The sequence below is a fragment of the Salvelinus namaycush genome, unplaced genomic scaffold (assembly GCF_016432855.1).
Source record: "Salvelinus namaycush isolate Seneca unplaced genomic scaffold, SaNama_1.0 Scaffold256, whole genome shotgun sequence".
NCBI lineage: Eukaryota > Metazoa > Chordata > Actinopteri > Salmoniformes > Salmonidae > Salvelinus > Salvelinus namaycush.
In genome coordinates this window covers 257047-271108 of record NW_024059408.1, presented here as the reverse complement: position 1 = coordinate 271108, position 14062 = coordinate 257047, and the positions used below count along the sequence as shown (strand labels likewise).

Here is a 14062-nt window from a genome sequence, read left to right as displayed (position 1 = left end):
CCCCCCCCCCCCCCTCTCCACTCCCCCCCCCCCCCCCCCCCTCCCCCCCCCCCCCCCCCTCCTCCCCCCCCCCCCCCCCCCCCCCCCCCCCCCGCCCCCCCACCCCCCCCCCCCTCCCCCCCTCCCCCACCCTCCCTCCCCCCCCCCCCCCCCCACTACCTAACCCCCCCCCCACCCCACCCCCCCCCCCCCCCCCCCCCCCCCCCCCCCCCCCCCCCCCCCCCCCCCCCCCCCCCCCCCCCCCCCCCCCCCCCCCCCCCCCCCCCTCCCCCCCCCCCCCCCCCCCCCCCCCCCCCCCCCCCCCCCCCCCCCCCCCCCCCCCCCCCCCCCCCCCCCCCCCCCCCCCCCCCCCCCCCCCCCCCCGGCTAGGCTTGCCAAGTCAAAGACCCTTTCATGTTCAGCTCAGCCTGCATGCTCGGGCTAGTAAAGCGTTAACAAACACACAGACACACACACACACACATACTGATACCCCCATACACTCACACACGGATATCCACACACACACTCAAGCTGCACGCACACACACACTTGGAAACTCAGATTTATTCGAGTACACTAACACTCACTAACCAAACAACAGAGCCTGCTGGTGAATCTCTGTAGACAACATGTGTGTGTATTTAGGACTCAGGCTTTGGAACACAACATTCTTCATGAACAATTCATATTCAAAACATGAATGTGGCTGTATGGTTAAAGCGCACTATTAGAACCCAGGTGTGTACATTACTGGAGGAGGAAGTACCATTACATCATTACTCATCTGTAACAAGCTCTTCTCCCAGAGCAAATTAGACATTTTAGAAGGTGGAAAAACATCTCTCTCTACTTCAAATCTGAATGATAACACTAACAGAAGGATGTACACACTCTGTCTCTGCACTTTGAATTCTCCGTCACTCAAGGGACGAATATGTCACTAACGAGGAGTCGGAATCCTTCGCCCCTACACCGCCCTTCCACTGCCCGACCCCCAACCCCCACCCTCAGTCCCTCATCCAGGCCTGACAGACACCCCCAGCGAAAGAGGGGGCGGATGGGGGACTGGTGGGAGAAAGGTGGCATGGTGCCAACACAGCCTGGCTAAATACCTTTGTTCCCCCAGAAACAAAACGGCCAGAAAGTAGGCTCAGCTAACGAAGATACACTAAACCACTAGTCTGGTGTATGTTTGGTTAAAATATGATTCCTTTCCTTCCTTATTAAAGGGAAGGTTTGATGAGGTGTTGGATGGTTATAATATGAGTCCTTTCTTTCCTTAAAGGGAAAGTGTTTGCTCTGTACATGTAATTGACTGAGTATTGTGTCTGACCCTGGGGCTGTCTGTGCCTGTATCTGTGCCTGACCTTGCCTGTGCCTGTGCCTGTGCCTGACCCTGTCTGTGCCTGACCCTGTCTGTGTCTGACCCTGAGGCTGCCTGTGTCTGACCATGTCTGTGTCTGACCCTGTCTGTGTCTGTGCCTGACCCTGTCTGTGTCTGTGCATGACCCTGTCTGTGCCTGACCATGCCCGTGCCTGTGTCTGACCCTGTGTCTGTGCCTGACCCTGTCTGTGTCTGACCCTGTGTCTGTGTCTGACCCTGTCTGTGTCTCTGTCTGTGTCTGACCCTGAGCCTGTCTGTGTCCTTCTGATCATCTGTTCTGTTTATAATGTGGAGCTGGCCTGTGTGTGTCCCTGTGCATATCTTAACTTGTTTATCATGCAAATGGGGGTACGCTGTTCTGTTCTGTTCTGTCTGCTCCTCCTAATGGCCCATAACACAAACAAACACACACACACATACAGGATTACATTTTACATAGAGAAACATCAGCCCTGTTGGACTCTGCATTTCAAAACGGGGATTGTGTGTGTGTGTGTGTGTGTGTGTGTGTGTGTGTGTGTGTGTGTGTGTGTGTGTGTGTGTGTGTGTGTGTGTGTGTGTGTGCGTGTGTGCGTGCGTGTGTGCGTGCGTGCGTGTGTGTGTGTCTAAATGTAAGGGTGTCAGTATCACGGTGTCCCCTGTCTGGCCATGGGACACCCGCACTAGGAAACAGTATTTTGACCTATGTCTCAAATGGCTCCCTATCCCCTATATAGTGCACTACAGTACGTTTGCCCAGGGCTCATAGGGCTCTGTTCAAAAGCAGTGCACTATAAAGGGAATAAGGTGTAATTTGGGACGTAACCGTGGAGATGCTGGGGACAGTATGTATCCTAGAAGAGCGATCCATCATTAAGACATTCACAGTACAGTATGAATCTCACACTGACTAAAACAGACACCACCACCACCAACACCACGTCTCATATCATGCTACCTACCATCTGTAGCCCCGTTCAACATGTCATCGATATGGATCGTCCTTAGCTTCCTAGGACAGATGACATTAACATGGCATGGACATGGCTTTCGTGGAATCCCAGTGGCTAAATATGGGAGGTGGCACGATACGGGTCCACAGTGTCCGTTTGAGTCAGTCCATTAAAGCCAAGAACAACATTTAGAGGAGCATCGTCTGTATTTCTCCATTTGACTCTCGTCATCCCAATCTCCTTGGACCTCCTCTCTCTCTCTCTCTCTCTCTCTCTCTCTCTCTCTCTCTCTCTCTCTCTCTCTCTCTCTCTCTCTCTCTCTCTCGACAAGGAGGATGGCAACGAAGTCATAAGATGAGCGTGAGGATGACGAAGAACGCCTTCATCAATCTCACTTCACGCAACACCACACACAAACACACACTCAGACCACACACACTCAGACCACACACACTCAGACCACTCACACCACACACACTCACACATGATCCATTAGGCTTGTGCTGTTAATAAAAGGCCATTGCATAACGTTAGTGACCCAGTGATATCATGTGGAGACGTTACGCATCAAGATCTAAATGAGCATAGAAAGATTGTAGAGGCAGCTGACTAGAGCCAAGAGGCATAGTGGGCCTGTGTCTGTCTTTGTGTGTATGTGTGTGTGCGTGCGTGTGTGCGTGTGTGTGTGTGTGTGTGTGTGTGTGTGTGTGCGTGTGTGTGTGTGTGTGTGCGTGCGTGCGTGCGTGCGTGAGTGCGTGCGTGTTGCTTAACAAACGGATGCATAATTACTGATAAAATACAAGAGGTCATTAGATCTGACAGAATAGAGGATAACTAGACCACAGCCCAACACAGATAGCATAGCAACATAGACACTGTATTGTTCATGGAGCTATATCTAGGCCTATGGGGTCTATACCAATAGCCACTTGTATTGTACATTAAAGGGATACTTCGGGATTTTGGCAATGAGTCCATTTATCTACTTCCCCCAAGTCAGATGAACTGGTGGATACCATTTATATGTCTCTGTGTTCAGTATGAAGGAAGTTAGAGTTAGTTTCGGGAGCCAATGCTAACTAGCGTAATGACTGGAGTCATTACACTAACACTAGTTAGTAATTGAGCTAGCGATAGTTAGCAACTTCCTTCAAATTGCACGCAGAGACATAAAAATGGTATTCACAAGATCATTAGACTCAGGGGAAGTACTGTAGATAAACGGCCTCATTGCCAACATCCCACAGTAACCCTTTATGCTATATCTAGGCCTATGGGGTCCATACCAATAGACACTGTATTGTACATGGAGCTGTGTGTTTGCCTATACCCCACTGTATTGTACATGGAGCTGTGTGTTTACCTATACCCCACTGTATTGTACATGGAGCTGTGTGTTTACCTATACCACACTGTATTGTACATAGAGCTGTGTGTTTGCCTATACCCCACTGTATTGTACATGGAGCTGTGTGTTTGCCTATATCCCACTGTATTGTACATGGAGCTGTGTGTTTGCCTATACCCCACTGTATTGTACATGGAGCTGTGTGTTTGCCTATATCCCACTGTATTGTACATGGAGCTGTGTGTTTGCCTATACCCCACTGTATTGTACATGGAGCTGTGTGTTTACCTATACCCCACTGTATTGTACATAGAGCTGTGTGTTTGCCTATACCCCACTGTATTGTACATGGAGCTGTGTGTTTGCCTATACCCCACTGTATTGTACATGGAGCTGTGTGTTTGCCTATACCCCACTGTATTGTACATGGAGCTGTGTGTTTGCCTATACCCCACTGTATTGTACATGGAGCTGTGTGTTTGCCTATACCCCACTGTATTGTACATGGAGCTGTGTGTTTACCTATACCCCACTGTATTGTACATGGAGCTGTGTGTTTACCTATACCCCACTGTATTGTACATGGAGCTGTGTGTTTACCTATACCCCACTGTATTGTACATGGAGCTGTGTGTTTGCCTATACCCCACTGTATTGTACATGGAGCTGTGTGTTTACCTATACCCCACTGTATTGTACATACAGCTGTGTGTTTACCTATACCCCACTGTATTGTACATGGAGCTGTGTGTTTACCTATACCCCACTGTATTGTACATGGAGCTGTGTGTTTGCCTATACCCCACTGTATCGTACATGGAGCTGTGTGTTTACCTATACCCCACTGTATTGTACATGGAGCTGTGTGTTTGCCTATACCCCACTGTATTGTACATGGAGCTGTGTGTTTACCTATACCCCACTGTATTGTACATGGAGCTGTGTGTTTACCTATATCCCACTGTATCGTACATGGAGCTGTGTGTTTGCCTATACCCCACTGTATTGTACATGGAGCTGTGTGTTTACCTATACCCCACTGTATTGTACATGGAGCTGTGTGTTTGCCTATATCCCACTGTATTGTACATGGAGCTGTGTGTTTACCTATACCCCACTGTATTGTACATACAGCTGTGTGTTTACCTATACCCCACTGTATTGTACATGGAGCTGTGTGTTTACCTATACCCCACTGTATTGTACATGGAGCTGTGTGTTTACCTATACCCCACTGTATTGTACATGGAGCTGTGTGTTTGCCTATACCCCACTGTATTGTACATGGAGCTGTGTGTTTGCCTATACCCCACTGTATTGTACATGGAGCTGTGTGTTTACCTATACCCCACTGTATTGTACATGGAGCTGTGTGTTTACCTATACCCCACTGTATTGTACATGGAGCTGTGTGTTTACCTATACCCCACTGTATTGTACATGGAGCTGTGTGTTTACCTATACCCCACTATATTGTACATAGAGCTGTGTGTTTACCTATACCCCACTGTATTGTACATGGAGCTGTGTGTTTACCTATACCCCACTGTATTGTACATGGAGCTGTGTGTTTGCCTATACCCCACTGTATCGTACATGGAGCTGTGTGTTTACCTATACCCCACTGTATTGTACATGGAGCTGTGTGTTTGCCTATACCCCACTGTATTGTACATGGAGCTGTGTGTTTGCCTATACCCCACTGTATTGTACATAGAGCTGTGTGTTTACCTATACCCCACTGTATTGTACATGGAGCTGTGTGTTTACCTATACCCCACTGTATTGTACATGGAGCTGTGTGTTTGCCTATTGGGTATTTGTCATTTGGTGAACCCTCACTGATAAAACATTGAACTGAAAACCAGCCTCACCTCCGCAGAAGCATTGATAAGTTCAATGCAGCATACTACTTTTCTTTATACTAAGTCCGCATTTATAGCCAAAATTGTTTTTAAAAATGTTTATAATAACTCAAAAAGGAAAATGAAAGTGTCAAACACACAAAGTTAATTTCCACCAACGTCTGTAAGACAGAACTATTTGTTTGAGCTGCTCATCATGTGTTTCTCTCTCGCTTGCTTCATTTAGCTGTGGTTAGACAACCGCCGTAAGAAGTCCTTCATTAACTAAATGAAGACTAAGAGAACCCTGACAATTAGCGGCTCGAGTAGGATTCCTCAAATAAATGCCTCTTCCTTGACAGTTCACCGTAATTACTTTCCTACGCGTTTTTTTATTTATTTTATATTTTAGCGCCAGAGTATGAATTGGCAGGCATGTATTTGAGGGGAAGAGATATGTCTCTGTGAAAACCACAGCGAGATGGAGATACATCTATCGAGACCACATGAGACAGAAACTAGGGCTGCGTCCCACATGGCACTCTATTTACTATACAGTGCACTACTTTTGATCAGAGCCCACTATATATGGGCCCTGTATCAAACGTAGTGCACTTTATATAGGGAATATGGTTCCTTTTGGGACGCAGCCCTTTCTCTCTTTTTCCGTCTCTCTCTCCCCCTCTCTGTCTTTAGGAGAGTGGAATGGGCGTTATATTGGGCTTCTATCCCCATTTCAGAGATAAACTCAACAGCCCTGCACCCAGCAGCACAGTAAGAACGTCATATCTCATGGATATCCATATCCAACAGTCAAAATTGAACCCAACTCGAAGTCCATCTGCTCTGTGCAGTTTGTACTGTAAATCCTTTTTCTGGTCTCTGATCCAATAATCTTACTTAAAGCGTCACCAAAACAGAGGCACTTACTCACAACGAGGGTTGTAAAATTCCCAGGTTTTCACAAAACTATCCTGTTGGGAGAACAACGGTTCGAGGAATCCCTGTTGATTCCTTCCTGATTCCGGGATTCCTCCAAACTGGATTTCTGGAAACCTTAGGAATTTTGCAACCCTACTCGCAACATTAAAGTACCATCCAAGTACCGTCAACATCCAAACCTTACAGTAAACCTCAGACCCAAACACCTTGCTTGTCGCTTAAGTTCTTTACATCGGCAGCCATATTTGTTACGATCGTCATCGTCGTCGTCATGGTGACGTCATTACCTGTGATATTCTCCTGCTTGGGGATAATTCCGTGGGTGGGCGTCGATAAACAATCCTCATCATCGTTGCGCGGCACCACCTGAACGGCTACCTCCACGGGGCGTCTCGACGGGTGTTTGTCTCGGCATTTGTTTGAGGAGGGACGGGGCGAGGCGAGGGGAACGGTGGAGGGCGACCGCCTGTGCCCGTCGTCTAAAGTTTTGTCCGTGCAGGGGGCGCCGCGGCACTGCCGCCTCTTGTGCTCGATGAAGAGCAGGATGTGAGCAAGAGGGAAGCGGGCGTGGCACTGGCCACAGGTGAGCAGGTCCTGGTCCCCCTTGAGGAGGATCCTGTTGTCCCCATGCTGGCCCAGCCTGGGGTGGTCCTCGTGGTCCTCGTCTGGGGGGAGAACGGCCGACAGGGGCTCAGCTGGAGAGGAGAGAGAGGAAGGGAGATAGACAGTTATACTTCTATACAGAATACATGACAGGGTTGAAATCTACATAGAGGACTATGACATTTCATCCAAGGCAGCTGACAAACTGTGGTGGAGAGTTAGATACTTTATAGACCGTGGACACAAAACACTGATTGAGATCTAACCTCAAGTATCATTTCAAGGAAGAGTGAGACACAGTATATAGGTTATTATAGTGTTGCAAATCTGCATATGTATCTCTTGTTATCGTTTTTATGACAATTATTACTGATAATATAGAAGGCACAACCAACGAAGAGAGAGGAATGAACATCCAGCAGCAGGCCCGTAGAATCAAATGAAATTATTTTACAGTCCTATCGTTTTAACTACTATTATCAGTGTTATTGTCATGATCATTTCCAGTGTTATAATGAATATCACCATAATCTAGAAGGCACCTGTGGTTTATAGTGATTGCATTTCCAGGTGATGCACTGTCTTAGAAAAGGTATGAGAGACAGATTTGAAAGGGGGGGAGGAAGGAAAGTAGGGAGGAAGGAAGAAGACTTAGACAAGACTACAGCACTGTTTTTCAATGAGCCTGCCAGTGACACCGTTCAGTCAGCGTGCTGCTTGCTGCCTGAACGATTAAGGCGCTTGACCCTCTTTATTGTGCTGCCAATCTTGCGTTTTTAATGAACCTAACACCTCGGAGAATCAAAAAATAGATTCTAATTTGAGTTCAAGATGATTGGACCCCATTTTGGTTAAAAGTGCTGGGTTCTCGTGAACCGAGGTTAGATATTGAGGGGCGTATGTGGAATAGGTCCCTGAAGTATACAAGCAGTCAAGGAGCATTTTTTTGAAATAGTTCATCTAGCTACAGTAAACGACATCTCGAGGCCCAACTGGGATGTGAAGATAAAATGTGATGAATTCTCGCCGTCTGTTCTGAACATTAAATTCTGTGTCGGGTCAGACGAGAAGGAGGCGGGGAGGAGGGGCTGAAGGAATATTTTTCCTTCTTTTTTGAGTTTAATTCCTACAGCTTATGCTGTCAGGACATAGCAGTCTGACTGAGGCTCTGTGCGAAAAAGTCTACCTTCAAACCCAAATAATCGAATTTGTTGTATAGGCAACTGGTTGAGTTACAAAAATAAGTTACATAAAATAAAAAGTATATATTATTCCTCAACATCCAAGCGAGCACCAGAATTTCAGCTGACTGAACTTAATCAAATAACTACTGAAATTAGAAAACAGGCTATGAAATAGCTATTACCTAATTATAACATGGTAATGATCCCTTATTTCAAGTACCCTAGCTGCTATTGCAGGGATTCATACAACGCAGCCTATATGGACAAGGAGGAATCATACTCGAATGGAAGCTATTTTCAATAGGCCATAACGAGCTATTCAAATACTTCAAACTATGCATGTAAATAACAGAGTATTCAATTTGAATAGTATTACCATGCATTTGCCAGTAAGGCTGTAATCCTATAGGCCTATACGTCTTATTTGTCATATTTGAATGATGAACTAGGTCCCTCGTGAGAATGTGGATATAACTAAGGATTTGGCAATTAGGATACATTTTTGTCATATTTTGACATTTAATTGAAAGAAACTGTGATAGACTAAGATTTTGTTGAAATAGGGGACTAATATACCTCAAAGAGTGAATAGGCATGCAATATGCTCTCGGGTCCAATGTGAGGCTACTTAACTGAAAACTATGCATATCACAGAGGTAGCCTACAGTGGCCGATGGATGTTTGAAATTATGTCACATTATGCCTACTGATCATTTCTTGCAGAAAATAAAACGTTCTCAGCTAGCTATTGTTTTATCCATCTTCGAATGAAATGGAAAATACTGAATATCCATGAAGAAATCTATTCAAATGATTCCCATTTAATTTATTTGGAATACTATAATAGGTCTATTGATAAAATATCACAACGGCATAACAAGGAACATCAAATATACGACCAGGAACAACGGCGCTTGGTCTAGCAGGCAACGTAGTTAAAGCTATAAAGTAGCCTAGATCAAGTTCAAGTTCATCGACGTGTATGTCCACAATCATATTCTGCCCCCTACCGGCGCCGTCCATAAATACACTACAATTGAAGGCATATGTTACGAGAACCTAATTTGCTTCCTCCGAGAATTGAATGGTAAAAGAGAAACAACCGTGTAGAAACATTGTAGCGATTTACAGAATATGTGGAAAAAAAACATATTTTTTTTTTACGGAAAATCATATTATGTAAACTCGTTTCCAAATGATCTAGCCCCCGGTAACGTAAAAAGAAGAAGAAATGAGCACCGTTGAAATCATGCCATTATACACCACGGCATAAACAGCATAAAAGCAATAGCTTATTGAATATACATTTATAACTCATAAATGACTCTAAAACACCACTTCAGTATGCCTGCCCAAATGTAATATGTTATTGCATAAAACCTCCCTTGTCCCCTCTGAAATTAACCTCTTCGTTAAACGTAACGTAGCGGAGTGTCCAATAGTAGATTTAATAGAACGTCTCCAATTATTCCAATGCTTATTGTGTCCATTCACATTAAGTCATGATGTAAACGATAACAATGTAATTGGATCACTAGGTTATACGGAGGTGCAGTGGTATTCTTGGATCGTGAACTCTATCCTATATCCCTCGATATCAAAGCTGGCTAGGTTCCACACACGAGGTCTTCTGTATGGGCTATGAGTATGTAAACACCCCTTCTCCCCATTCAAAAAAGAAAACATCTCTCGAAAAAAATCTACGCTATCAAACAAATAGTAATAACAAAGTGTAATTGCATATTTGGGGATAAACTTTGCTTTTCGTAGCGTATTCCATATCAGAAACAGATATGACTAAATATAAATATCCACAGGATACCTTGATAGGCAAATGTATCCCTCCACTGCAGCCGATATGTCATTTAATAGCGAAATAAGCCTGTGTTGTAGCATCGGCACATACATGCAAAATACGTTATTGTTTACCAAATATACAATATTTTCCAAGGTCCAACTTTTTTCGATAGAAAGTTATCCGATTCAATGACAGCGTTCTTGACACGCTGTTAAGTTATGTCCACGGGTCCGCGTCATGTCCAGTTGCCTACAAACATTCTCCAAATACATTGAGAAGAGGCCGTGTGTGTTCTAGTTCACCAGATTATAGAAGAAGCAATTTTCAATTCTACTTACGCGAAAACTCCCGCTTGCTCAAGTGCTGGGGTTTGCCTTGCTTGCGGCGAGACATGTTGGTAAGTGGTGGCGTTCAGCTTAGTTCACATTGGCAGAGGCGTCCTACAATGTAATAGACTCCAGATAAAATATCTTCATCGATGCGTTTGACATCCAAAAAAATGAATTATAGATCACATCACGATGACGCGCGGGGCACGGGCTGTGCGGCAGTCTTCATGACTCTTTTGCAAAGACAGAGAGAGGGATATGAGCAAAGCCCCCTGAGCTGCAAGTTCAAGTGCGGACGTGACGTTCCTACGAACTTGAACGTCAGTCGATGGATGGACATAGAGATACAACACATGGGCAGGGCAAAGCTGGGGAGTAGGAGGTGGAGATAGAATAACAAAACCAGTGGACAGTCATTACTGGATCCGTATATGAAAAAAGAAAGGGACCCCGAAGACGCCAATGGACAGAGAGATCAGGGGGGCCGGGCCAATAGAGAAGGAGAGAGCGAGAGAGAGAGATTGGAAATGAACGTGAACCTTGGGATACAGCACATCCAAGTGGAAGGATTCTTGGCAACAAATATGGAGAAAATATGGGACCATTGTATATGATCCTAAGAATAAATATGAACCATTACCCTATTACTGCATGGAAAACAACAATTTATAGTGGAGAGGAAAGAATGCGAGTGCACTTTACGGATCGATTTAATTGGATATAATAAAGTAAATAGTCCTATTTAATTAATTTTGGACATCGATCTCCGTGCCTTCGGTAACCAATGGGTTAAAGAAACGTATGTTACAATGATACAGCCCGATAGGCTATACGCGTTATTAAATAGGCTATATTTAAGAATGTCATATTTTAGCAGTCCATAGCCTACCACCATATTTTGTCCATTAAATAATACCCTAATGTTGGTTCTTGCGCAAAAGCACTCCACATCTTGCACTAACGATATAATATTACGACGTCACATAATAGGCATACATTCCATTTTAAAGGGTAATAAATCATGAAATAACTAGGCCTATCAAATCATTTAAGGTTATTGGTAGTGATATCATCGGTGTTCCGAAGACTGTCAACACCAATTGACCAATCACAGGCCTAGAACAGGCAGGTTACTTCATCAAAGTGGACACTTTTGATATTTGAATTTAATTTCAAAGCATGTCGACATGAGAAAATAGATATTCGTATTGTTTTTGCTATCAGATGATTCTAGTTCACACTATCCCTATTCAATGAAGTAAAATAGCCTACAGTAAAATACAGATATTCTGTAGGCTACAGTACACCTGTTAGTATTTGTTTCTCACGGACTTGGGTTGTCATGCCATCTTGAAGAAAACTCATAGGCTACTACTTCACACAAATATATATACATATATATTTGACTTTCTTCTCTTCCTTGTTTTAATGCCCCTTGCGTTATTATTTTGCGTTAGAAGCTTAACCTACATTTCCCATATGAACAAAAGTCGACTATAATAAAATAAGTAGCCTAATTAACAAAAAGGTCATTATATGTGTTAATTATGTGCTTTTCCCTCATAAGGAAATGTATTTGTGTAGTCTAATCCACATGCGTAAAGTTATCGTTGCCCACTGAGATAAAAAAAATCTAAGACATATTTCTGTTCACATGGCCCACTGTTAGTGTAATATAGTGTCATATTTCACACAATGTAAACATGGTAATTAAAATGTTTGATACATCGTAACATAGCTTAAATTACAGGCGAGCCAAACAAACAAAACAGGCTAAAACTGGAGATGTTATCAGCCTTGCAGAAGTTTTTTAGTTTTAGTTTTTGGAAACTAAACTATTTTAATGTAAGCAGTGTGCGCTTTGACAGGCCACTGTTGACAGCTTACTTGCGCTTGGCCTCTGCGTCTTAGGCACCCTGTGGTAGCGTGTAGCCTTCTACTGCACCCTCACACGTCTATACAACGGCGCTTTCTAGCGGTCCTTTGCTAATACTGCGAAGGAGACATTATTTGAAGCCCACCCTGCACTTTATGTTATCTTCCAGTGGATGATGCTAAAGGATCAGAGTAGAATCCACATCTGCCTGGCATAGTGCTTGCTCCTGTAGCCTATAGTTTACATCAGACACAGTTCAACACAGTTCAAAGAGCCATTCAACATAGTTTAATTTAAGCTATTTCTTGTGTGCTTTGTATATTGTATTAGTAATTAATTGTTATTATCAATTCGGTCTTCTCATTGGAACCCGTTCTACTTCTATGTGCATAAATTAACAGCAGTTGCCTGGGTATTAAACGAATCAAACTAGGGGAGATTCTCAAATGGAAAGAACTTGTCACGAATCCCGTTTCCTGAGTCTGTTTTTGCCTGTGTTCTGTCCTGGAGTGTTTTTTCCGGTGTCCTGGAACGCACCCTGTCTGGTTGCCGGGCGACGTAGCTAGTTGGAAGATCTCTGAGTACCCGCACCTGTATCCCATCAGCTATCTGCACACCTGGTCCTGATCATCACCCCTCCACTTCATAAGCGCTGACCTGACATCCATTCCCTGCCGGATCGTTAGCCATGAACAGTATGTTGTGCCAGCGTATCAGCCTCCAGTTTGATAGAGTTTGTTTGTTGTTTTGTACGTCTTGCTTGCCTTGAACTTACCTCCGTTTGTTCTGTCTACAGTCATTCACCCGGAACACTCATCCCATCCCTGCCTGGTCGTCGGTGGCTTCTGTTACTCCCTTGGATCTGCCTATTCACTCCCATCAACTCACCTCCACTGCCCGCTCCGCCACCTGGATCTTTCTACCGCTACGTTTATACTTGTAAATAAATACTCACCTTCGTCCTACTCTCCTTGTCCTAGTCTGCTTCTGGGTTCAACTTTAGAAGAAGCGTGACAGAACTCTTTCCTCTCTTTGAAACGGATTAGTGGTCCAGGGTCGAGTAGTGGAGGATAGTGTCAATTCGTTAGTAGGTGAACAGAGGTCTTATGCACAGAATATCCTCCTGGTGGCTACCGCAAAAGTGTTTTAAAATCTGCCACCCATTTGAATCAGCTGTTTTCTTGGAGGAGAAAAAAATGCACACATTTAAAAATATACTCTTCTTATCCTTTCCTTTATGAAATGTCTTCCACGACTAGCTGAATTATACTGAACAAAAATATAAATGCAACATAAGGTGTTGGTCCCATGTTTCATGAGCTGAAGTAAAATATCCCAGAAAAAATGATTCATACACACAAAAAAACGTATTTCTCTCCAGTTTTGTGCACACATTTGTTTACATCCCTGTTAGTGAGCATTTACATTTTTCCAAGATAATCCATCCACCTGACAGGTGTGGCATATTAAGAAGCTGATTAAACAGCATGATCATTACACAGCTACACCTTGTGCTGGGGACAATAAAAGGCCACTCTAAAATGTGCAGTTTTGTCACACAACACAATGCCACAGATGTCTCAAGTTCTGAGGGAGCGTGCAATTGGCATGCTGACTGCAGCAATGTCCACCAGGGCTGTTGCCAGAGGATTTAATGTTCATTTCTCTACCATAAGCCACCTCCAACATCGTTTTAGAGAATTTGGCAGTACGTCCAATCGCCTCACAACCGCAGACCACAGGTAACCACGCCAGCCTAGGACTTCCACATCCAGCTTCTTCACCTGCGGGATCGTCTGAGACCAGCCAGCTGGACAGCTGATGAAACTCAGGAGTATTT

At 44.4% G+C, this 14062-nt stretch overlaps 1 protein-coding gene across 1 annotated transcript; it reads right to left on the bottom strand.

Annotated features, from left to right (window-relative positions):
* Nucleotides 1–6719: 6719 nt before the first annotated feature.
* On the bottom strand, nucleotides 6720–10512 carry LOC120039134 (B-cell lymphoma/leukemia 11A-like; the record flags this gene model as incomplete). Its single annotated transcript, XM_038984654.1, has 2 exons — nucleotides 10356–10512; nucleotides 6720–7127 (listed from the first exon to the last, which is right to left on the bottom strand). Coding segments are annotated over exons 1-2 (463 nt in total), but the record flags the coding sequence as incomplete, so codon positions are not given.
* Between the last annotated feature and the right edge of the window lie 3550 nt (nucleotides 10513–14062).